Source organism: Octopus bimaculoides, chromosome Z, assembly GCF_046866305.1.
Source record: "Octopus bimaculoides isolate indiv1 chromosome Z, ASM4686630v1, whole genome shotgun sequence".
Lineage (NCBI taxonomy): Eukaryota > Metazoa > Mollusca > Cephalopoda > Octopoda > Octopodidae > Octopus > Octopus bimaculoides.
Genome location: NC_142944.1, coordinates 3036630 through 3063315, shown reverse-complemented (window position 1 = coordinate 3063315; position 26686 = coordinate 3036630). Strand labels below are relative to the sequence as shown.

At 33.8% G+C, this 26686-nt stretch overlaps 1 protein-coding gene across 4 annotated transcripts in view; it reads left to right on the top strand.

Annotated features, from left to right (window-relative positions):
* The window catches only part of LOC106884153 (voltage-gated delayed rectifier potassium channel KCNH1), a 435108-nt gene extending 409057 nt beyond the window's left edge, over positions 1–26051 (top strand). For all 4 annotated transcript variants that reach the window (XM_014935388.3, XM_014935387.3, XM_052973780.2 and 1 more), the window contains 2 exons: positions 11434–11630; positions 14981–26051. In XM_014935388.3, coding sequence (XP_014790874.1) covers positions 11434–11630; positions 14981–16417 — 1634 coding nt within the window. In that variant the 3' untranslated portion in view covers positions 16418–26051. The remainder of the gene's footprint in view (positions 1–11433; positions 11631–14980) is intronic.
* Positions 26052–26686: the final 635 nt, after the last annotated feature.

Genomic DNA, 26686 nt, shown 5'->3' with positions numbered 1-26686 from the left:
CCCCAGCATGCTAAAGATGGCAGTTAAAACAACTCAAAACCACAGTTTTCACTTGTACACAAGGGCGAAATCGAGGGGACGAGCAGTAACATTTTAAGACCTCGTACCATAGACGAAAGGAATCGAAAATGAAAATTAGACATGCCCATATCACAATGATTTCGAACTTTGTGAATGATCACTTTGTTCTCGTCAGTGAATAATACTGAACCAGGGTCAAAAACATTCCCGCTTCAACTATCTGCTGCATAATCATGCTACCTTTAGCATGCTATTGTTACAAGTAGTACCCTTCATTTCTAAATTGATAATTTTACCTTTATGGTTCTTTTACGTATGCTAGTATTTTGAATATACATTGCAATGCACCTTTAACGACTTTTGAATTACTTATTTACAAAAATATGTTTGGCTTATGACGGCTTATGAAAACTGTATATTATCAACGTATTTGCTGTCAAATTTTGATATATTATTAGCAATGAAGATGAAATATAGCGCTCCAGGTTTTCATAGATTTCAATGAAATGACAGAGCGGAAGTGTAGCGAAAAAACAGCTTCCTTTTTAGTTCACTTTATTACTGACATACGGTCCTGAGACACATAAGCACCACGATATATTTTAAAGTCAACGGAGAACGTTCGATTTGCTAGAGAGGCTTGACGCAAACATAACTCGAAGCATAACATTTTCTAATATTTATAGAATACCTATTTCCTGTTAAGGATGAATGACTAGCAAGTGTAGTAAAATAAGTGAAAACAATGGTTCTCCAAGGAAGCATTTCCACCACTTCGTAAAAATATTAGTGAAAATACATTTTGCTTTCTCTTTATTAATGAATAGACGAAATAGAATTTGTATCCATATTAATTATTCTTTTTTTGCCGTTGTGTTGGATAACTTTAGAAAGTGTAAACCAAATTTATTTGACCTTAACTAATGACAGTCGTTTTGCTATGTAATTGAAACTGCAGTCATCCAGTAAGTGATAAATAAGTGTAAGGTTTTCTTTGCGGGGTGGGGATTGTCTAACATTCTATCATTTATAGTAAAATCTTAGCTGATTTATTATTATTATTGTTGTTATTATTATTATTATTATTATTATTATTATTATTATTATTATTATTATTATTATTATTATTATTATCATTATTATTATCATTATTATTATTATTATTATTATTATTATTATTTTTATTATTATTATTATTATTATTATTATTATTATCATTATTATTATTATTATTATCATTATTATTATTATTATTAATTATTATTAAGTCTTGTAAGCAAGCTTTAGCGAAACTACTTCAGATACTATTCCAGAGTTTCCTTGCAAGTGGTAAACTTCCTAAAAACCTAAAAGAAGGCATTATATATCTTATCCACGAATTTGAGAATACACTGTCTTTCTATAAGGGTTCCTTTTTAGTTTTATATTTTCCTTTCATTTCACGTCTTTGATAATATGGTAGACCACATTCTTAATTAATATTCAATTTATAATTATTTTATTATATTTTGTTAAATATTTCCAAGATTGAATAACTGAATATCAAAAAAGTCGGTTAACTTCAAAACGGATCGATTGAATCTACGACATATTTTTTATATAAATGGAAAAAAAATTGTTTAAAAAATCGGAAAGTAAGAGGAACTCGGAAGGCGTGATAGATTTATATGCAGGTCTATGAGTGTAAGATGTTTTAACAAAGAACGTTTAAACTAGTGTTTCTCAACCATTTTTCACCATGAATCCCTTTGATTGCTATTCTATTCAGATTGACCTAGTTATTCGATTTCCAAAAAATCATTTCATATTTTCATAATTAGATATTATTAGGAATTGTGTTTAAAAAATATTAAAATATTTTGTGTATTGGAGAAGTATAACCAGTTTATAGCAGATTAATTTGAACAATTGAATCTTTTATTGACCCCCGAGGGTCATACAGACCCTGGTTGAGAACCACTGATTTGAACTATAATAAGAAACATAAAGAAAGGATTTGAGCTCTGTAAAGAGAAACGAAGTCAAAGAAAAAAATTAAAAAAATACAAAAACGCAGGTAAATGTCCGGAGAGGTCTGACTGTAAAAACAAAAGCTGGTAAAATCCGCAGAGAGGAGAGGCGATAACTGTGATACGAATTTGATAAAGTCTGCAGAAAAAAAATTGTTGTTTTGAATGGATTAAAAGCTGGAACTGACTGACCTTGCGTAAAAAAAATATTTTTTGGAAGTACATGGTGTAAAACAATATAACGGAGTAGACAGATTATATTTCGTTTTCAAAGCATTTTTTTAATCCAATATATTCTAATATACATGTTCAATCCATACCCAACAAAGGTCGAATTTAAAAAGAAAAGCAAATAGAATATAAAGCCCTAAAAATACGTCGAGTTATTTGAAAGAAAAGTAGAAAGTAAAGGGAGATAAGCGGTAGGGGAAGTTGTGTGTGTTTGTTAAAGACACAAGATGGTGGGTGAATAGTGATATGAATATATAAGGAATACATATGTGTGGGTATGCGTGTGTCTGCAAGACGGTTTGTGTAGGTATGTATGTGTTAACATGCCGACGTGCAAGGGAGCGTAGGTGTTCCAAAGAGGCAAGATGGAAGAAGTGAGGCATTTAGAAACTAAGATGAGAACCATAGAATAGGATAGTCAAGAAACAGTCGAAAACCGTTAGTTATGAAAAATCAATGAGTCGCGAATCTCAGCAATGTGTATGTATAAATAAGAAGCGTAAAGGTATGGGAAAGAGTGATGGAAGAGAAGTGCGTACATATGAGGATGTTGTGTTGGTATGTTAAGGGCGTATGCGTAGGTGTGAGGGTAAGTTGAGATGTGGATAGTGAGAGGGGATTGTAGAAAGGGGAAGTAGGAGTAAGAGATGTATATTGATGAAGCAGCTGGAGTGAACATGTAATTGAGGTGGTGAATTTAGACCGTTTCGAACGGAGATTAATCTTTCTTGGAGATTAATCTTTCAGCATTGTATCAGCTTCGATGAACGAGTAATGGCTAGAGAGAATAAACAAGGCAAACTTGGTTTCACGAGAACTCCTACATCGTGGAATGTAAACACGGCATGGTTACGTTTGCGGGCCTTCAAAGGAGAGTCCCTCTTCACAAACTCGCCAACCTCCAAAGTTGATTACATAAATCTGTATTCGAACGTCAATAGGCAGTTAGGACTGGTCATAAAACTAAATAGACATAGGAATAGTCAAGATAAGTTCATATTTGATAGTCAAACGAGTAAAGATAATCGTCTAGACTAAGTATCAGATATCAATAGCATTACCAGAGATATTAGACTGGACACTTGACAAGATCTACAACTTGGCTCTCAAGACTAGAAAGATACTAAAGACGACTGGTAACTTTCATTTCACGGATGACGCTGAGGCAATATATATTAAATAGATGGGGTGGATGAATGGATGGATGTGAGTAGAGCCAGAAGATCAGTTCAGACAGCCTTTGAATGCCGCGTTACTTAGACAACAATAACATCTGAACGCTAAAGTGAGAAACTAATACATCCCATGTACACGCTTCAGCGAAATTAATGTAATGAGATTAGGTGAATAACTCGTAATCAAGTATTCTGAGGGCACAACAGTTCCATGTGAACCAATGGTGGCTGGATTAATCTGCGTAAACAGAGACTTTGATAAGAAATATTCGTCATACCAGCAGGAAGTTATGCATAGATATTTTTCCCGAAAGTTTGAGAATACCAACGGTATTAACAGACCTAGTTTCTCTTGGGCTTTGCAGGCTCTCCAATTACTATTCTGAAACAGAGGATAGCCACTAAATATCTGACCAACAAGAAAGATAATGTTTTTAAAATTCCATGCTGCGATAGAAAGTGATGATTGTGTCGTACGAATGTGGAAGAAATCATACATAAATATCCGCAACCTTCCCATGAGACGTGATACTGATGTTATCCGTCTGCAACGCTATACGTAGGAAGGATTGTTCTAGTAGACATACCAAAGCAGGCACACCAAATCCAGAATGTATACTCATTTTTAAAGTAAAGAACCGGTAGGACAAGCAATTCGTTGCATGCACAACAGAACAAATGTTGTTCTGTGGAACAGAGAAGAAAAGTTCTGCACAGTTGTAGATGCCAACTACCCGGCGGATCACATGAAAATCTGAGGAAAACGAAAACTAATAATACGAGTACGGACAACTAATAAGAAACCTTCAGCTCTTATATCGAGGTTGTAGATTATCATTTGTATCTATTGTTTATGTATGTGGCAAGGCATTTTTGTTCTCTTGTTTTCAGCTTTTGTTTTACTCCAGACAGCTCAAGGGATTCATGGGTACATGTATGCGAATGGGATTATCTTATTTAGGTACTCTAGGCTACAACAACAACAGATTTGTATAAAAGCCTAGAAATACTAGGTTTCTCCAAACAGTACAAAGAAAACTGATTCGCATTCTCCAAACACAATCAATCAAAGATACATTGAAAATCTGTGAAACATTAAATGGATTTTCTTTTCTGAGATTCTTTGGGGCGAACACTGTGCATATTTGCATATGCAAGGAATTTATACACGCGCGCGCGCGCACACACACACACACACACACACACACACACACACACACACACACACTTGTGTACTAAAATGACATGCACACCTACTGCAAGATAATCTCACTCACATACATGTACACGCACACATATACATGCGCAACCCAACTAATTCAGATATCCACAAACCCCTTCAGCTGTCTGGACTAAAACAGAGGCTGAAAACGAGAAAACAAAAGAACTTTGCCACATACATACGTACATACATGTACATACATACATATGTACATACATACATGCATACATATATGCATATATACATACACACATACATACATGCATGCATGCATACATATATACAAGCATATATGCATGCATGCATACATACATACACTCATACATACTTACAGTCATAAATACATATATACATATACATACACACATACATACATACACACACATAGATGCATGCATACATGCATACATGCATACATACATACATACATGCATACATACATACATGCATACTTACATGTATGCATACATATACATACATACATACACAATCATACATGCATACATACAATCATACATACAATCATACATGCATGCATGCATACATACATACATACATACATATATACATACATACACATGCATTCACAAATACATATATACATACACAAACACAGACAAACATACGAACATGCATAAATACATAGGCAAATAGCAGACATTAAAATTCACAGCATACACAGAGACAGCCCAGAAGAACAGGTAGACATACAGATAAACAGGGAGGCAGGTAAACTTATGAATATGGTTGGATCTTGTATGCCAAATGTTGAGCTGAAAATTTTGATCAGCTGGGCTTAGTCAAGCAATTAGCAGACAGAAATCCTCGGTGGATGCGTTTAAAATCAAAATAGTAACTGCAAAGATAATTTCAAATTTTGGGGACACTACAAACCTTATCATATAGGTATGCAGAACACTCCCTTACAGAATTTACCTAAAACTAACAGACAGACAGACAGACAGACAGACAGACAGACAGACAGACAGGCAGGCAGGCAGGAGGGAGATAGAAATAGACAGATGGTCATAAAGAGAGAGAGAGTGGGAGTAAGAGATAGATAGATAGATAGATAGATAGATAGATAGATAGATAGATAGATAGATAGATAGATAGATAGATAGATAGATGGATAGATAGATAGATAATATGAGAATGTTTCCAGCCGTTTAGAATGAACATATAGATTCAGATTTATCATATTGATTTGTTCGTTCGATTTTCCTTTAGAGTAATTCACAACTAACCAACAAGTTGATAATATAAAGCAATTAGCCCATCACGCTTCCTTTGGTGTGGTCGCTTTGACTGGCAAAACCAATATAATGAATGATTCCATTTCCTCTTCTTTGGACTCGTAATTTCAGTATGCTTAATATATTAGATCGATGTAAACTCTGTGTAATGTCTGAAGTACATGCAGATTTCCAATAGCAGTTAGCGTATTTCCATATAAATAAACAGACAAGCATACGTATTTAAATAATGTCATCTGAAAGGCGAAATAACACGTCACAAATCTCTTACTGTCTTTTATTCCATTTTTCACGATTTTCTACTTTTGTGTTTAATTTTACAAAGAGCGTTAATGAGACTGTGAAACGGCGCTTTCGACACTTTACTTTATTTTGTTTATTGCCCCCACAGTATAGAGTTCAAATTTCGATGAAGTCAACATTGCTTTTAATCCAAGCGGTGTCAATAAAATTCGTACCTGTATTATGCTAGAATAATTACACCATTTCCATAAAAGAAAGGGCGACAGCCTACTTTGCAGTTTATTAACCAAAAGATCTAAGATTCGTATTCTGTCGATAGTGCTGTGGGATGATACTCTTCCTCACCACACTTAGTTGAAGCACTTAATATCTAATAAAGGTTTCATTAAGTTAACAGTGCTCAGATAAACTGAGCTCGAATTCTCTCATGAAAAAAAAAACAGCCTTTAACCTACTGATGCTTCCATTCAGGAAGAATGATGTTTCTCTGTGAATTAACATTTCTGACAACTATGATAATCTCCAGCTTATTTCGCCAACATCACATTTTACATGACACAAATCTACAGAGTGACCCAAATGACTTGCTTCTACAATTTGACGAGATATTCTAACTTTGTGTTTAGTTGGCTCATTTCACTTATAATTACAATACAATATCTGTTTGGTCGGTACTAAGAAAATTATCCTGCTTAGTAAAATTACATGACATCATAACTGTATTATACCATTCCCAAAAATTGGTTCGAAGTCATTTTAAAAAAGGCAAAATAGTTTTAATATATGAAGCACTCAAGCAGAGTCTATAAACCCTAAAATTTCGAAACCATGTAAATAGTTAACGAATAAACTTACATCAGTGTGATTAAATCCAAAGGATGTAAACGCCAATGTACTTGGAGCCAAAACAGTTGCTGTTGTTGTTTAAGGATTTCTTTCTTTAAGACAGTTGCTAATTTGCGGTTCGAGGGAGATGTGGTTGCTATTTCTAGCAGAGGGAGCCATCAAGTAGCAGCTCCCTCATCGGCTCAACAAAATAGTTCTTTGTATGTGCAGTATTAAGGTTTGATCAATGTGTCATTAAGCAGCGTCTCTCAGACTGACAAAAGCTCTCCCCCTCCTCCGCCAAAATATTAGTCTTGTTTTACTGACACCATCTCCGCTCTTTAGTAATGAGAAGACAAAACAGAGTTTACATCAATATAATTTCTTTTTACGCCAAGCTGTTGGATAAATTTTAAATGTTTTAAGCAATATCTTAATTTTATTAAATGGCAAATTATACGTCCCATTGTCAATCCCTATTTCTCGACCCTATGAGAAGCACTAACCAAGAACATATATTGTCATATGTTTCTTTATTCTATACACGTCTGTGTATAAATATATGGGTGTATCTCTGTGGTGAGGCGAGTGTAAATGTGTGTATGTGCGTGTATTTCAGATATATCTAAAAGGATCGATTCCTAGAAGTAAAATTAGTCTCTTGATACTCGGACAGAAATTATAGTCAAACGATGCAACAGTTACTGAATTACTGCGAAAACAAAACCTTCCCGCAGCTCGGTGCGAATATAATTATTATGTAGCTTTTATTTTAATTTTCTTTCTTATTTTGTTGTGTATTTTCGACAAATTGGACGAAAACTGAAAATCAGTTTTAATATAAGAGATTCTATTTAAGGAAGGAAACTGGCAGAATCGTTAGCACGTCGAGGAAAATGCTTAGCGGCGTTTCGTCCGCCTTTATGTTCTGCGTTGAAACTTCTCCGAAATCGACTTTACTTTTCATTCCTTTCGGGGTTGATAAAATAAGCACAATGGGAGTACAGAGGTCGAAATTGCTGGCCTTGTGCCAAAATTTGAAACCATTATTAAAGAATATGTTCCTTCGAAATCCTAGCTACACCTATAAGAATAAACTGATTATGATCTGAATTTTTCAAAACTTAATGGGTTTTTTTATATATATATTTGTGAATATAAAAGTATGTACAATGGCAAATATCTTCAGCCAATATTGATAAACACATTTTCTTTATTTTCACATATTCTTCATCTGACCATTAATATCCCTCCCTTTCACTAATTTTGATGCTGCGTTCATATCAGGTGGTCGATTGGTCTCCACAGTTAATAATCTTAATCTGAATATTCCCTGTGTTTGTTGTTTTTTAATTATCAAAACTGTAGCTGCATTCAGGTTTGTTGGCATCTTGTATGCTTCTTCCTTGTTGGCAATCTTCCTATATAAATTCCTATTTCTTTATTTTTAGGAAAATCTTATATAAATAAAATATATAGTAGCCATTTTTATCCATCCAAGTGAGATTTTTTTACCTTCTGTACAAGTCTATTTGGATCAAATCAATTGATGTCGCTAATATATCGAAGAACTGTTTGTCAGCACCTATATTTAGAACTGATTCCAACGCTTTTTATCATTAGTTTGTTGTAAGACAAGCTCTATGTATTTCTTAGGTCAGAACGTTATCATTTAGCAGTACTCGTACACATACAAACACATACACGTATAGATGTGTGTGTGTCTCCTCTCTCTCTCTCTCTCTCTCTCTCTCTCTCTCTCTCTCTCTCTCTCTCTATCTTTCTTTCTCTCTCTCTCTCTCTCTCTCTCTCTATATATATATATATATATATATATATATATATATATATATATATATATATATATAATACGTATATGTATGTATGTATGTATGTATTTATATTTGTCTACTTTTAAGAGAAAGTGGATCTACAACAGTTACTCATTCGGTTTGTAAGTAGCTCAATGTTTGTTATCAACTTACATTCCCTAAATTAAATATGTTACTAATCAGTTTTAAGTTTGGAACCGTATCAAATCAATTTTCTTTGGCATAAAATGTAGGGTCTCTATAAAAACATGTGGTAAGAGTTGATATTCTTTAATTTTGAATAAACCATAATTTTTTTAAAGGAATTAATTATGCTAGTATTTTGCCAAATGAAGAGCAGGAAAAAATAAAATAAATATTGAAGTGAGCTTTTTTTAATAATAGAGTTCTCTACACGTAACAACAGAATGGTTGATAGTTTTCCTCTTTTGTGTGTTTCATCTAGACGATTTTTTTCTCGGTATCTGTATAGTTCTATTCAAGTCCCTTTCTTAATATCATCCATGTAATCAACCAGCAAATGTAACACAACAAAATATCCTCGTTTTTTGAACAAGGTTTCTGTATTTATTGGCTTTCATTAATACTTTATTCATAATTTCATTTAAATACATTTGAATGTTTAAACGTTTTGAATGTTTAAACGTTTTGAATGTTTAAATTTCATACTACCGGATTCGATAAAATTTGTTTTAAATTCTATGATTATTATTTTGGTAATATTAATGTTAGTTAACTCTCGGTATTTTCATTTCTCAATTTGTTTTCTTCAATAGTGGTATTGTTGTTATTCAAACTTGAAGGAAATTTATTATTCTCTTTGTGTATTGTAAAACCCAACTTATTAAACACATTTTTTTCTCAAGAATTAGGGATGCGTCTAATATATGGCATTGGAACTCAATGTTTCCCACCCTGCATAATTTATTGAGGAAAACGCAATAATGTAACTCTTTATTACTTTAAGATAATTATTTTTAATTGTATACCAATATATTTTAAAAACTAATATATCGGATTGTAGTACAACATTGACAATGGTAGCTGTCGTGCAATGCACTGTCTTAACTCAATTTATGCCCCAAATTTGAGATACATGCTATAAATGATAACATATTATCTACAGACTATTGTGGTAGGCTATATCAGGAATTTTTTTTTATTATGGATTTTCGGGGTTCTTTTTCTTTTTGCATTTTTAAAAGAAAATTTAATTTCCCATTTATTTTCGCCAATCTTGGAAGCTTGAAAAACCAAAGTCGAGGATGGAAAATTAAACGTCGAAAATTGAATACGACGATCTGATATCGACTCGCTACCCTTCAATTTTATTATTGATTTGTTTTTGTTAGACTAGACACAAAATCCCAAAGATTTATAGAAAGGTATAAATGGGAACTGTGACGCTCAAGCCTTTCCCAATGGCTTTAGAAGAGTAAGTAAATTGGTTTAACCTCAACCAGGAATCGGACCCGCATTAAAAATTGACACATGGAAACCGTAACGCTTTGTCTGCAAGACTTTTCATTTTCCTTTATAACATTTGTTTGTTGCGTGTTATTTTACATGACACGGACGTTATTACATTCTATCAAACAAATCGGGTCCCAGTTCTGTGTTAGTTACTAAAGAGAATTGAGGAAACACAAAATAATAAATAATTTGTATTCACTCGCCTACCTTAGACTGATACTAAAAATACTTTCATTTACTTTCCTTACACATTTGCATTAAACGTAATTAGAAAATTTATGATACTTTAACCGAATGCCGTCTTAGATGTGAGAACAATCCATTGTGGTCGTCACCTCGACTTATTGTAGGGCATGAAGTATCTTCTGGCCCTTAATAATAACAGCTATGTTAGGGATGTGCTTTCGTCAGAACAGATTCTCGGTGATAGTAAGACCCAAAAATTAGAGCGATTTTGAGGGCTCTAGCTGAGTGATGCACATGATTAAGGTAGGAGTGCAATCAAAATTTGTTGATAGAAGAAGCGTTTATGTTTTCTTGTTGTTGAAAGAGACTTCTGCTCATTGGACGGTATCTTCAAGTTTTCTCTTCTCGTTGTCAGTGTACGATTAGCGTGTAATATCCAGGTTGCAAACGGATAATGAAAAATCGGTGTATATTAGGGAGGAAAGAAGGAAATAAAGGGTAGTGTTGTGGTACGTAAGTCCTTGATGTATAAGAGGAGAATGGAAGATCAAACCAAAACTCGGGGTACGCTAGAATTTCTAGAATGGAGGGCAGAAAGAACTTCATCAACATGTAAGCTAACGATCCAGGTTGTTTGTGTACGCGTAAGTACGTGTGAATGGCCGCATATGTCAACACACTGAATCGAGCATTAATATTATATTTTATTTCTTTTTAAGGTGGTAAGCTGGCAGAATCGTTACGGTGCCGGGCGAAATGCTTAGCGGTTTTTCGTCCGTCCTTACTTTCTGAGTTCGAATTCCGCCTAGGACGGCTTTGCCTTTCATCCTTTCGGGATCGAAGAAATAAGTACCGGCCAAGGACTAATGTCGATGTAATTGACTTAATCTCGCCCCTGAAATTTCTGGCCTTCTGCCAAAGTTTAAAACCAATATTATGTTTTATTTTATTTCTTTTCAGGTAAAGGTGATGTCTTTGGAGACAACTTTTGGAAGGAATCAACAGTTGGACAATCTGCTGCTAATGTAAAAGCACTTACATACTGTGATCTTCATGTTATTAAACGAGACAACTTGTTAAGTGTTTTGAAATTCTATCATTCATTTTCTCATTCTTTTGAGCGGAACCTGACGTTGACATACAACCTGAGACACAGAGTACGTATATTTCTTTAATTCACATCTGTTTATGTAGAGATATGAGCTGCAGTTGGTCTAATTAACTGACGGTTCGTTTACATATGGAGTAGGATATGAAGGGAGGTAATTATAATTAACGGATTATGGTATAGTAATGATGAATGCTTATTCGCAATTCAGGTGAAACCACATGGTTTCCGGTTCGGTTTCAATGCGTGGCACCTTGGGCAAGTATCTTCTACTGTAGCCTTGAGACGACCAAAGCCTTGTGAGTGGATTTGGTAGACAAAAACTGAAAGAAGCCCATCGGATATAGATATATAGATAGAGAAAGAGAGGGGGAGAGAGATGTGAGTATGTCTGTGTCTTTGTGCCTGTGTTTGTCTCCAACTACCATTTGACAACCGGTGTTGGTGTATTTACTTCCCTATAACTTAACGGCTCGGCAAAAGAGGCCGATAGAATAAGTACTAGGCTTAAAAATAATAAGTACTAAGTTCAATTCGTTCAACTAAAATTCTTCAAGGTGGTGCCCCAGCATGGTCGCAGTGTAATGAGTAAAACAAGATTAAAAGATTAAAAAATAACGCACACACCCCAGTTCTTCTGTCTACCAGTCATGAAGGATTAGTAGCGCATTCATTGACAAATAATTTGAATGATTATAAAGACATGCCTTAATTTTTAGTTATTTTCCTTTCTTCGGCGCCATCCGTTCGTTAGATCCGTAGTTTTTAAACTTTACTTTATAGAAATGCTACTCCCACGTTTTTGTTAATGCTGAAGAAAAAAAAGTAAGTGTTGTTTTGCAGCAAGAAATTTATGTACCTTCTCAAGTGTTTTGGATTCCACCCGACCACCACCTTTTCTTTCTTTTCTTTTTAAGTAATCCCATCTCAAAATCATATATAATTCTTTCTTTTACGAGTATTATATGCAATTTCTTGGTTGTATATGATACACTTTGTGATACCATCGGGTATCGGGCAACTTTTTCAATAATGTTCACAATGAATTGTTTATCATACGGTTTATACAATTCTACACCATGCTGTCTTGTACTACATTTATACAATTCAGTGCAGACGTTCAAAGTACCGTATTTGTTCATGCATGAGCCGCACCACTAATTTAGTGTTAAACCTTGGTACAAAATGTTTTCTGTTCACAGTTTTAGTTTTGCCCCCGTGTTTAAGTTCCAACCCAGTTTGTTCTTGTTTGTTTTTGATTTTTTTTTTCAATTAAAATCAAGAGTAAAATAGTACAACTTATACAGAAGTAAATAAAGTATTAACAATGGAGCTAGATATACTCCGTGATACACAAGTCACTCTGCACACTTTGGAAACAAGTGTTCGAAACGCAATTATTGTAGGGATACTACAACGAAGAGCACCATATACAGCCAATACAAGGGATTATAACACGCACATACACACACGCATATTCATACCTACATACATACATACGTACGTACATACATACATACATGCATACATACATACATACATACATACATACATACATACATACATACATACATGCATGCATACATACATACATACATACATACATACATACATACATACATACATACATACATACATACATACATGTCTGTTAGAAATAAAAAAATTACATCGAGCCAGCAAAATCACTGCGTGCAGTGATTTTGCTGGCTCGAACAAAATACATAGCAGTTCAATTTTCGCTGAGGTCAACTTTGCCTTCCATCATTTTCAGGTCGATAAAATAAGTACAAGTTGAGTACCGCGACGTAATCGACTGGCCCCTCTCTTTAAAATTGCTTACCTAGTGCCAAAATTTGTAGCCATGTCTATTTATACAGCGCACCACTGTTATCTACATTGTACTCTACAGCGTGTGGCACAACATTGCAAAATTCCCATATATGATATATACTTCCATTTATAATGCACTCCTTGTCAGTACTTATATGTTGGTTGTGAGGAAGATGATGGGGAATATAGTAAGGAAAGAAGAAAGGACTGCAAATTATTTTAGAATAGATCTCTAGATGTTGCTGTGTATTATCTTATACAAATGAATGAAACTATACAAATGAATGTAAAAACGTAATGGGTTGAATATGTTGAAGGTTTGATTATGTATTTGTATTCCTTATTGAATTTCTTCAATTCACAGCCGTTATCAACATTTAATTCGATAAAGTGATCTGTTGTGGTGCACAATCAAGCGTCAAATTTCCTGGTCATACTACCCTCTGCGAAAAAAACTCATGCAGCATGTAGAGTAGACACCCAGCCATGCAATTTAAATACATGTATCTACATTTGTTTTGTATCTATTTGTGTGGGGGGGGGGGGTCTCTCTCTCTATATATATATATATACAGACAGACAGACAGTTAATTCGAAGAAGTTAAGTCCTCATTAGGGATTATATAATCCAAGGCACTTCACTGGTTCACTCCGTATCATATAATGGTAAAGTCATTTGTATATTTTAGGATTATTGAAATTATATATGTGGAGAAGAAAATGGAGAATAAATGGATGTAATTACTGATTTATTTGCATGTTGTAAAAATCATTACAAATAAATTGGAAGGTGAAAGCTCAAAAAAGTTAAGAAAAAAAACGTAAGAAGGCCCTACATATATGTTTCTGTCAAACCAATAAGCTGATGGGAATCTCCAAAGCATGTTGTTTAGTGTCAAAGAAATTGCTACATTCATATTATTTTATGGTTGGACTTCTTCAAGGTTCAAAATGAGCTCACTCCATTTAGGCGATCATTATACCTTTTGGGGGAAGATATATTCTATGCCTATATGCTGAAAGTAAACTTCAAATACGTCTGCAGATCTTCACTTCACATATACAACTTTCCCGCTTTCAACCTGTGTATATGTGAAGTGAAGATCTGCAGACGTATTTGACGTCTATTTTCAGCATATAAGCATGGTAGCTTCCGTACCTTTAAGTATAATTGAATCCTATAAAATTATATATCTCAATGTATGTATTTTACTTAAAGGTTTTTTTTATATGCTGGCCTCTGATAAAATTCATTAATTTTAATGATTTTATCCTTTAATTATATTTGTGTGTGTGTGTGCGTGTGTGTGTGTGTGTGTGTGTGTGTGTGTGTGTGTGTGTGTGTGTCTGTCTGTCTGTCTGTCTGTGTGTGTGTGTGTCTGTGTGTCTGTGTGTGTGTCTGTGTGTGTGTGTGTGTGTGTGTGTGTGTGTGTGTATTGTGACTGAATATACATGATGACAAAAGAAGGAGGACGAAAATGCAGGTACTGTTATTATATTATATCAACAATTTTTCTTATGATAACTAATCTCTAATCACATTTTTATCTTTCTTCTTTTATATAGTTGGTATTCCGTAAGGTAGCGGATGTAAAGAAAGAGCGTGAATTAGCAGAGAAAAGAAAAAATGACCCACCTTTGGATTTATCGAGTGATCACCCGGTGCGAAAATTAATTTCTCGGTTCCGGAAAATTAGCGATGCTCGTGCTATACAAACGGACGCCGAGTTGGATGCGCAAACAAATAACAACCATAGTGAGGTTGACGGGCCTGGTAGCGAAGCCCGTGTGATTAATGTGTCTGAGAGTCCGCCTCAAACAAGTAATGTGCCTAAACTAGGCGGAGGAGGAGGAGGAGCTTCTAAATGGAATAAGTTTTTAGGGAAGGAGAATGGTAGGTCTTCAGATATTGCGAGATCATCTGATCATGGGAAGCCAGATTATTATAAAACGACCGGAAGTAATGTTGAGCATAATATACAGTGTGAGGAACCTAAAATACCTGACATTACAAGCCGATCATCTGTGAAGCAACTTTCGAAATGGGGCCGAATAATAGCAAAGCAACAGGATACTATCGTCGAAGACCCTGAAGACGAATTGAAATCAAATCTACAGAAGAGTGACTCCACAGATAGTGGCATACTCAAAAGCAATGTAAAGCTTGATCAAATATCTGAAGAGCCACCAAATCACTTATCAGCTAATGTTTTGTCGACTAAATTGGTAAGTGAGAATGAAAAGACAGATAGTACCGTTGCAGAAAATACACTTGGTGCTGGATGGAGCGTTCGTTGGAATTCAAATGAACGAGGTTTGTCGCTTGGACGACCAACAGAAACCAGCGCTAAAGAAAGATTTTTTAATATTGGAAATGCTGATCAACAAGTAATGAACTTTCTGGAAGATATTCGTCTTGAGCAAAAAGAAGAATTCAAAAGCATTAATACTAGAATCAGTCGGATAGATGAGCAAATTGGCGAAATTCTACGACTTTTTACTCCGTCTTCATCTCCATGTTCTTCAAGATTATCTAGTTTCCCATGTTCAAAATACAATTCTCCAAACACAACTGCCACAAATACAGAAGTTACGTCACCAAAAAATTATCTTTCTTCATCTCCAAATTGGAATTCATTAGAGAGTATGCATACAGTAAGCAAAGGTTCTTCTGTAACAGGGGAACAGTTTCTCAATATAGAAGTTTCTCCTATGCAGCATCAACCCGTAGTGCCAATGGCTCAACCAGTGCGAGATGAAAGTCTAGATTCAAACACATCAGATAATGCTGTCCAGGCAAAGCCAGATACACCAACAAGCCGAAGATCCAGCAAATCTTCTAATACGTCATGGAAAAGTTTCTCGAATGAAAATAGTAAGAAAAATAAAGCAAAAAATGAGAAAGGAAAGGAGGACAAAGTAAAAGAAACAAATTTCGGTGGAAGGAAAGTTGAAGACGATGAAAATATTCCTTTCAAAGATAAAGATTTAGATATAATGTAAATGTTTCAGTTACATTTGCAAACCTGTTTGATTGTAATCCATATAGGATGAATGAAAGCAAAATTGTGTTGAAATACAAAGTTAAAGAGAAACATAACGAGCTATTGGAAGAGAAAACATTCCTGATATCATTTGAATAAATGATATTCTAAAGTCAGGAGAAACAAATTTTGAGAAGTATGGTTTCATGCATTCCATCTGATAGCATCACAAAGAATTCCTTGGAAGTGTTCAATTGAAGAAAGACTGAAATACGGTTAGAATACTATTTACACAGATATAACCAAATCTTAAAGGAACTGTAGATGATCGTTTGGTTAACGACGTTATTTTAAATATTTTTTATTGAAACTACTAAAATGCATTTTTATTCATCATAATTATTGAAGTTTAATCTTTGTAGGCAACGGATTTTAAAATTTAGGACTTTATGCCTTACATATTTATCTATAAATTTGATTAATTCAAACGATATATGTAATTGATCATTTGTAACCGATTTGATAGGATTCTAACGAACGTACAGCTCGTGGTATTTTTTTCATACACATTCCAAACAACTTTAATACAAACTATCTACATAAAATATTTTAAAACTTTAAAATCACATTTATTAATATTTCAACTGCAATTTATTGCCTTTATTTGAAATTCTAAACCTTCTTTTTGGTGTAACATTGCCACTCCAACAACAAACGTGCAATACATCATAACTATCTACCATCGACTATTAGATTGCTAAGGTGATTGTTTCCTTCACTATGTGTGATAATGTTGCTAACATCAACACGTAATGTTTGATTCTGTGTAGTGCCTTCCTGCAGTTGCAATCTTATACAAATCTCAACAATTCTACTATATATATATATATATATATATATATATATATATATATATATATATATATATATATATATAATGCTTAATTATAGACATTCTGACCTCTTTAATACATTTTTTGCAAATTTAGCCGATAGAGGAAATCTGAGCAGCTTATACTACCGCTTATAATGAACAACAAGTATGAACTCTTTTTAAAAAAGTAGAATTATGTTATTTAAAAATTACATTGAAAGATTACACAAAAAGTTTAATCAATCAATTAAACTTCGACCAGGCAAGTGTCGTAGAACAAGAGGTGAAATTTCACTGAGCTCAGCTTGTCATAGTCACGTGACTTTGGTTCCAAACTGAAACTTCGCCTCCACCATTTATGACCTTAGGAAAGTTGTAAAAATTTCATTTCTCATTTCCGTAAAAATGAAGAGCCTTTGTGACAAGAAAATAGAAATATATATTAAATTGTAAATAGTTTAATTTTATTCACTGGTAATTATACAATGTAGAAACATTTCTCCTGTAAACCAGACACCAGGTAATTACTCCCACTCTCTCCTCGGTTCTGTGATATTAATGACATTTTAGCAGCGATTTTTCCTGATTTCTGAAGATGGTTACAATTGAATGGTGTTGCAATTATAATGATGACAACCATAATTAATACAAATACTACTACTGCTGCTGCTCTCGGTGATGATGATGATGATAAAGAGGAGGAGGAGGGGAGGAGGGGAGGAAGAGGAGAGAGGGAAAGAGGAGGAGATAGGGGTGGAAGAGGAGATGGGAGGAGGAAGAGGAGGAAGAGGAGGAGGAGGAGGATGTTGTAGTGGTGGTGCTGGTGGGGAAGGCTCTGGTGATGAATATAATGGTGATAGTAATGGTGGTGGTGGTGGTGGCGGTGTCTTTGGCGATGATATAAATTTCAGCAGACGGTAGTTGGTTAAAGAGAGCTGCCTTAATCCTTGTGTAAAAGCAACCATGGAAATCCTGAGATTTAGATTAGAAGTGAATAACTGTTAAGACGCACTAACTTATGAAGATTAGCTGCAAATTATGTACAAATCTACTACAATTCTATTTCTGATTTTCCCCAAACAAATTTGATTTTAAATATTTATTCCCTTCACTTCTAACCCAACCAATGTTCATGGGGCTGCCAAAATTACACAGTCTCAAAACTGTAATATGGTGCCATTAGTGACTCACTGCTACAACAACGATAGTAGTAGTAGTAGTAGTAGTAGTAGTAGTAGTAGTAGTAGTAGTAGTAGTAGTAGTAGTAGTAGTAGCAGCAGCAGCAGCAACTACAACTACAACAGCAGTAGTAATATCATTAAATGTTCATTAAATCAAATAAAAACCCAAGATTTTTCAGAAATTTAAAATATAAGAATGGGCTACTGAAAATTCTTCCTGCAAAAAAACACATTGCATTTTTCAAGCATTACAGGAAATAAACGGAAGGGTATAACTTGTAGACTTTAAGGATATAGTGTAACGTGTATTTCATATATTGTGTTGCTTCGCAATACAGACTGAAAGTTGTTCAATAAAACGAGACAGAAGAATCGCAGGTACTACAGAATATAACTACTATAAAAGCGCTATGTATATAACTGCCATTAATGTATAAGACGGCGAGCTGGCAGAATCGTTAGCATGCCGGCCGGGCAAAATGTTTTAAATGGTATTTCTTCCGACTTTACAAATCGGGGTTCAAATACCATTGGAGTCGACTTTACCTTTCATCCTTTCGGAGTTCGATTAAATAAGAATCAGTGGAGCAGTGGAGGTCGATTGATGTACTCGACTTATGCCTTCCGTCAAAATTGCTTGCCTTATGTCAAAATTTGAAGCCAATGTATGCACGCTAGTTTCGGTCATTCTGCAGCAAAATATTCTGAATGACTTGCTAATTCGACGTTACCCAGATTTTTGTATAAAATACATTATAGAGGATTCGGACGAAATTTAATGAAGTGAGATTATATTCCATCATGATGTTCCTAAAATCAGGAAGTTTATCTTTGAAACTGGGATAAATGTATAGCTTACTTTAGCAGTGAAGGTGTATAAAGAATAAATCCTGAACGATTGCTCGAATTTAGGAAAAAAAATATTTTAAAAACAACAAAAAGAAAGAAAATTTAACATTTTTTTTCTTGCTTAACCAAATTCACTGCTGCTGCTGCTACTGCTGCTGCTTCTACTGATATGAATACTATTAGTCATAACCGTGTAATTAAGATGTTCGATTCACAACTATGGAGTTCCGAGTCCGATCCTGATATCTTATTCCATTGCCTTACGAACTGGAATTTGGGAAGCGGTAAACGTGCGGAGGTCCGTCGTGTGTGTGTGTGTGTGTGTGTGTGTGTGTGTTTATGTTTACACCGATCTTAACTCTGGTCTAATTTATATTTGTCCCTTCCAATCCAGTTATGTAGCAGGTCGAGACTTAGAGATCGGTAAAACAAGTACCAGACTGAAATGAATAGCAGAGTTGATATGATCTACTAATGCCCCGAATATAGAGCACCAGTTTGGCTGCAGTTCAATGAGTGCAACCAAGAAAGAATAAAAGAATTAAAGCGTATTCTAATATTCTGTTATTTGCAAATAAATATGAGATTGCTGCTGTTACTACTACTGCTACTACTACTACTACTACTACTACTACTATTACTACTACTACTACTACTACTACTATTACTACTACTACTACTACTACTACTTCTGCTTCTTCTTCTTCTTCTTTTTCTTCTTCTTTTTCTTCTTCTTCTTCCAATTCTTCTTCTTCTTCTTCTTCTTCTTCTTCTTCTTCTTCTTCTTCTTCTTCTTCTTCTTCTTCTATACGAATGTTGTTATTACTACTACTACTACTATCATCCCACCAGTACACCCCGCAGTTTATACTATCACTACTAATGTGACGATTATTATTGGAACCTCTACAGTTACAATTACAGATTACGTTGATGGTTCCATTGCCTATTTTATTAGGCAGCGGCAGAATTTGCTAATTTCCGAGCTGCTTTCCAAAGATTTTGTCATTCGCTAACTAGTATGATTAGTTGATTAGTTGATTAGTAAAGTGAAAGAATTCCCACAGTATTCGGTTTTCATAAGCTCTCTACCCATTGTACAACTGAGTTGAAACAAAGGGAGGCCGGTTTGATTGTAGAGAGGAGACACCTGTGCCACATTCTGACGTGGTCTGCCTTGATGGCTTCTCTCAGTGCATGAGGAGCGATGACGCGGACATCATTAGTATTTGAACTTAGAACACAAAGTACCAGAACAGACTCTCTAAAGCTTAACGTCTGATGCTCTAACAGTTCTGTTAATCCATCACCCTGGAGAGTTGTTTTATTTATCAACTCCGAAAGAATAATTAACAAAGTTAGATTTGTTGACAAAGATAAGGCAGAGGTTCAAAACCACAAGACGTTCTATCCGACGCTGTAATGACTTTGTAAATTCTCCAACTGCTACTACTTTCACAACTACTACCACTACTGTTATTGTTAACATTTCTACCGCTACTACTACTCTTACAAAAACCGCTTGTATTACTGCTAACATGACTTCTACTATTACTTTACAATTCCTATTACTAACAACTATAATAATAATAATAATAATAATAATAATAATAATAATAATAATAATAATAATAACAATAATAATAATAGAGTTTTCACACTCCCAACCACAGAAAAAGAACACACAATGCTGCATATACCCCAGTAATACGGGTGTGTAGCAGGTGATGCAGTAGAACTTGGCATGAAACTACCAAATGTTGAATAATAATAATAATATTAATTTCTTTATTGGCCACCAAGGCTCAATCATAACAATAATCTTATCTAGTAATATAAAACCCTAAGCAATTATATTGGAAAAGAAATACTCAGAAAAAGAAAATAAAAGTTCTCTCAAGTCTTAATGAAATCGATAACTAAGATATGCAATTGAAAACAAAGGGACGAACATTACAAAATATAACACTAAAATATAATATTGCAAACAATTAATACTCGAAATCAAAGAACAAAACGACCATACTCTGGAATATGCCAACTGACACAAACAGGGAACTCAAAGCTATTCGACCAGATACTGCCAAGAACCATAATGGAAGGAAACATCCCATAATGTCGCTTCAAAAAAATCGAGAAATTATCCATAAATATCTGGACATATAGATAACCAGAATGTGGGAATCAAAACAGAAACAGTTCTTACATTTACAGGTGCCTTGAGAACTGTTAAAAACTCGCAGACAAATACATGATCAAAAATTCAAGAACTTATATACCCAACATCCAGAAAATAGCACAACTATGCACTGAACGCATTTTACGTACAATATTGTCAATACAATAGAAAATAGCAAACCAGAACAAAGCACTGCGACACATCCATGACACAGAGAACTGCGTTGAGTAGTGAAAACACGAAATAAAAATAATGCTACTGAATAACAACAACAATAATAATTATTATTATAATAATAATATTCATAGTAATTCGTTATAATTGCCACAAGTGTGTTACATGAGTGAAGATTGCAAGGGAGGATTGCAAAAAGTGCTGGTCAGAAAGGTTACATTGAAATAAAATGGAAGAAAATGAGAAATGACGATATGACTATACCAAATATGATAATGCCTAAAGGTAATCCCACTGATCCAGGATTATCTAACTACCAAGAGTATGTGTCACCTGCCACCTGTCATTTTCCAACCAATAGGTGCATGCTCAAATCAGGCCCATTCACTTGGGCCATTCTTTTTAGTCACACTCATCTTTCAACAAATTTCAAGCTCTGTCTTTCACTCTCTGCTTCTCTCTCTCTTTCGCTCTCTTGTCTCTTTCTCTCTCTCTCTCTCTCTCTCTCTCTCTCTCTCTCTCTCTCTCTCTCTCTCTCTCTTTCTCACTCTTTCTTTCTCTTCCTCTGTCCCCACTTCACTTTTCTCATCAAGTGGTACGTGAAAAAGTCAGTGTTTGGTCGAAGGGGAAAATGTCTAAAGTCAGTCTTTTCAGTCGTGTCCACCTAACAATCTCTTTCGCCATAACCACCAAATTGAGGAAAACTGCCTACCTTTCCCAGTCAAAGGATGACGGTGGGATAATCATCATGATGGATTTGGCTTACAACCTGATCCGTCCTATTCGCAACAATAGCTGGTCAACGAAAATAACAACCGCAACAACAACAACAATAAATATTATAATTATACTTATGATTATAATACGCCAAAAATAACCGCTTGCAAAACTAGTGGTTATAAGTGCAAAAATGTTAGCAATTGCTGATAAGATATTCAAAGATGTGACTGGAAAATGGCTGAGGTGAATAGTTTAAGATGGCTGTCAAACTATTGAAGTAAAAACACTTTTAATTAAACATCGAATTTAATAAGCTTAACAATGACGACAATGATGAAGATGATGATGATTATAAGTTTACTGATAAATGATGCTCGTAGATGATGAGAAGAGCGATAAAATATTAATTCCTTTTGACTCTACAAACAGAGCTAATTTTTATAGGTTCTGAGAGATCGTCGATGGAATAGACTGCAGTACATTATTACTGCGTCATATTTTAACGAATATGGACGAATAAATCACAAATTTGACTCGATACAATTTAAGCTTAGAAACCTAAAATTAACGAAAATGTTTATCAGTTTGAATTTAGTTCGAGATGCTACAATTACAGTAATCTCTGCCACAAAATATTTATATACTTACTGATAATTAATGATTACAGTGTTAATAATAAATATTACTTATTAAATAAAATAAAATGTGGCAATGAGCAGCAAAAAGGTAAATAAAGAAAAAAGGTAACATTGAGCTGAAGTTAAAACATAGAGAGTTAGATTTCTTATTGTTACATAAGAGCATCAAAAAGAAGCAATCAACTATGACGTCTTAGTATACCCAACGTTCGTAAAAGCTGGTTTGTACACTGGGGAATTTAAACATCGCAAATTTTGCAATGGAAACCGAGCAATCATGATGAACTATAATGGCACATTTGTCCACTGTCCAATTTGTCCACTTTAAATTAATATAGCCCGAAATCATTGCGAAGTACTAGAAGAAGAAAATAATTCGCATCTAGAGGATATTACAAAGTCAGCACATTAGAATATCCCCTTTAAAGGACTGGAGAAATTTTGCAAGACTTAGAAATATACACAAAAAATAGTTTCTAAGATGTAAGCATTCAGAAGTAAAAAAAAAAAAAAAACGCTGTCAACACTGAAGATTCAGAATACTAAAATTCTGCATCATTTTAGTTCTGTTAATGTTTCGTGTAAGTGTAAAGTCTATCTAAAACTACATTACAAAGCATACAGGCACTATACATGCACACATGTGCACATATATTTACATGCGCACATATACACATTCATAAACACACTCATATAGAGAGAGAGAGTATAAAACCGGAACTCAAAGATTTTTTTCCTTTCTATTTTGCACACAACAAAGGCATGAATTATTGAGGTCGATGGTGAAGTCAAAGCATTCAACAATACTTTAACAATTATACTAGCAACAGTATTTGAGCAAAACCAACTTATTCCCTTAAAAATCTTCAACACCAATCCCATTTATGAAATCGTTGCCGTCGATAGCACCAATACCTGTAGGGGTCTTTACAATTGTACTATAGTTACACATTTACCCTCACTTTAAATTTTCAGACTGGTTACCGTCCCAAATCTGTCTCTTCTCCACCCGATGCCTTCTTCATTTGCATAAATGCAAGATAATCACACACACACACACACACACACACACACACACACACACACACCTACACACATTTTTTAATAGCGCCACCTTAAAAAAAAGAGAGAATAAAAGAAGATATAAAAGAAAATATAAATGATCTAACACTTTTCACGTTCCTTTCTAATATATTATCCTCTTGATTAAGATAAATATACACACACATATATACACAGAGAACGGTACACATGCGCGTGTGTATTTGTGTACATAGATACACACATACATACATACATACATACATACATATACGTATATATATACACATTGGCTAAACCACCATATACACATAATCATACGCTTATATACGTATACATGTGTATGTGTGTGTGATAAATATGTGTGTGTATACATGTACATATCTGTGTGTGTATATATATATATATATATATATATATATATATATATATATACATATGTGTTATATGTGTAAATATTTACATGTATGTATGTGTATATCTATATACACACACGCATATATATATATAGCATATATATAGCACATGTATATACGTCTATTTTTTGTGCGTGTATATTCCAGTGTTTGTGCATGTCTATATGTACATATACACATATATTTTTATATGTTTATATGTATGTATGCATGTATGCCTGTGCATACATGTGTTTGTCTATGAAAGCATACACACACACACACACATATATATATGTGTATATGTATATATATATATATATATATATATATATATATATATATAAATAAATATATATATGCATATATATATATATATATATATATATATATATATATATCCATACATATATAGATAGATAGATATACGTATATATACATGTGTGTGCATATATATTCACACGTATATGCATATATATATATATATATATATATATATATATATATATATGTATATATATGTGTATATACATGCATATATTAGTGTATATATATGTACATATACGTATGTGTGTGTATATATATATATAAAATATATATATATATACAAGCATACATATATATACACGCATACACATATATATATACATAACGCATGCATACACACATATTTGCATAAACACATATATACATACATACATTCGTTCATGCATACACACATAAATACATACATGCATGCATGTATGTATGCATACATACATGCATACTTTCGTTCATACATACACACACACATACATACATACATTTAAATACTCAGGTTTCATAACATTCCGCAAGTGTATTTGTATTTATACGCACGTGCGTATTGCGTATATTTGTGTAATACGAATTCTTTGTATTCCACTACAGAAACGTCGAACTAAAACGAGCTAGTTCTCATCTGTAGTTATGAGTTTTTTTTCTGGGGAGGGGTGTTTGTTTGTTTGTTTTTTTTTTGTTTTGTTTTTTGGGGGGTTGTTGTTTTTATATATATATATATATATATATATATATATATATATATATATATATATATATATATATATATATATATATATATATATATATATATATATATATATATATATATATATATATAATGAGATAAATATATTACAAATATGCGAACAATAGCATTATTGATGTTTTAAACTTTAATGTTTCAAACAAGACAATTTCTTCTGGACGTTGTTCATACTTTTTTTCACTTATAATATTTTTTTTAATCTTTAAAAATATTCGAAACAAAAAAAGAAAAGAAAATGAAATTTTAATTTTATTAATCACGAACCTCGCGAATTCACTACCATAAAAAAATAAAATTGTATTGTTGAAACCAAAAGCTGGAGAGTTAAATAAATGGAAATATTGAGACATTGGAACACAAATAAATCTTTCAGTAAAAAAAAAAACTAATGTGAATAAAGAAAAACTGAGAGAAGAAACAAAGAAAGAAAGAACGAAATGTAAGAAGAAAGGAAATTAAAAACCCTAATTGTTGATTTGACTTTAAAATAATTTGGTTTCACTGAAAATATGTTAAATAAATGTAGTTATCACCTATGTGTTGGTGTTACCGATATTCGTCTGGGTAACTGAATTTGTTTGGGATAATTTGTTTTTGTTTCAGAAATATAAAATCCAAAGCTTGATTCAATTATTGGTAAGACGAACATTGTGTAAGGTGGTGAGCTGGTAGAATCGCTGGCATGCCGGACAAAATACTGGGCGACATTTCGTCCGTCTTATCATTCTGATTTCCAATTCCACCGAGGTCCACATTGCCTTCCATCGTTGGGGGCCTTGTGCAGAAGTTTGACACCAATATGACAAACTCTGCGTGTGTGTGTGTGTGTGTGTGTGTGTGTGTGTGTGTGTGTGTGTGTTCATGAGTGTTCTTTGTGCGACTCCAGAAGGAGGTGGGGTTCTGCTGCGAAATGCAACTGTTGCTGTTGTTGTTGTTGATGTTGTTGTTGTTTAGCACACTGGCTCTGAACGAGCAGAAATCTAAGGCCTTCCAATATGTCAAGAACACCATTACCCAATGGGATTTTTTTAAAGAATGTATTGTGATAACGTGTAAGCCTGAAAGTATATAGATAAGCTGGGTTTTTTGTTGTTCTTTTGTTTTGTTTTGTTTTGTTTTGTTTTTACAGAAGATATAAAATAGTTTGAATACTCTTTTGCACAACAATCAT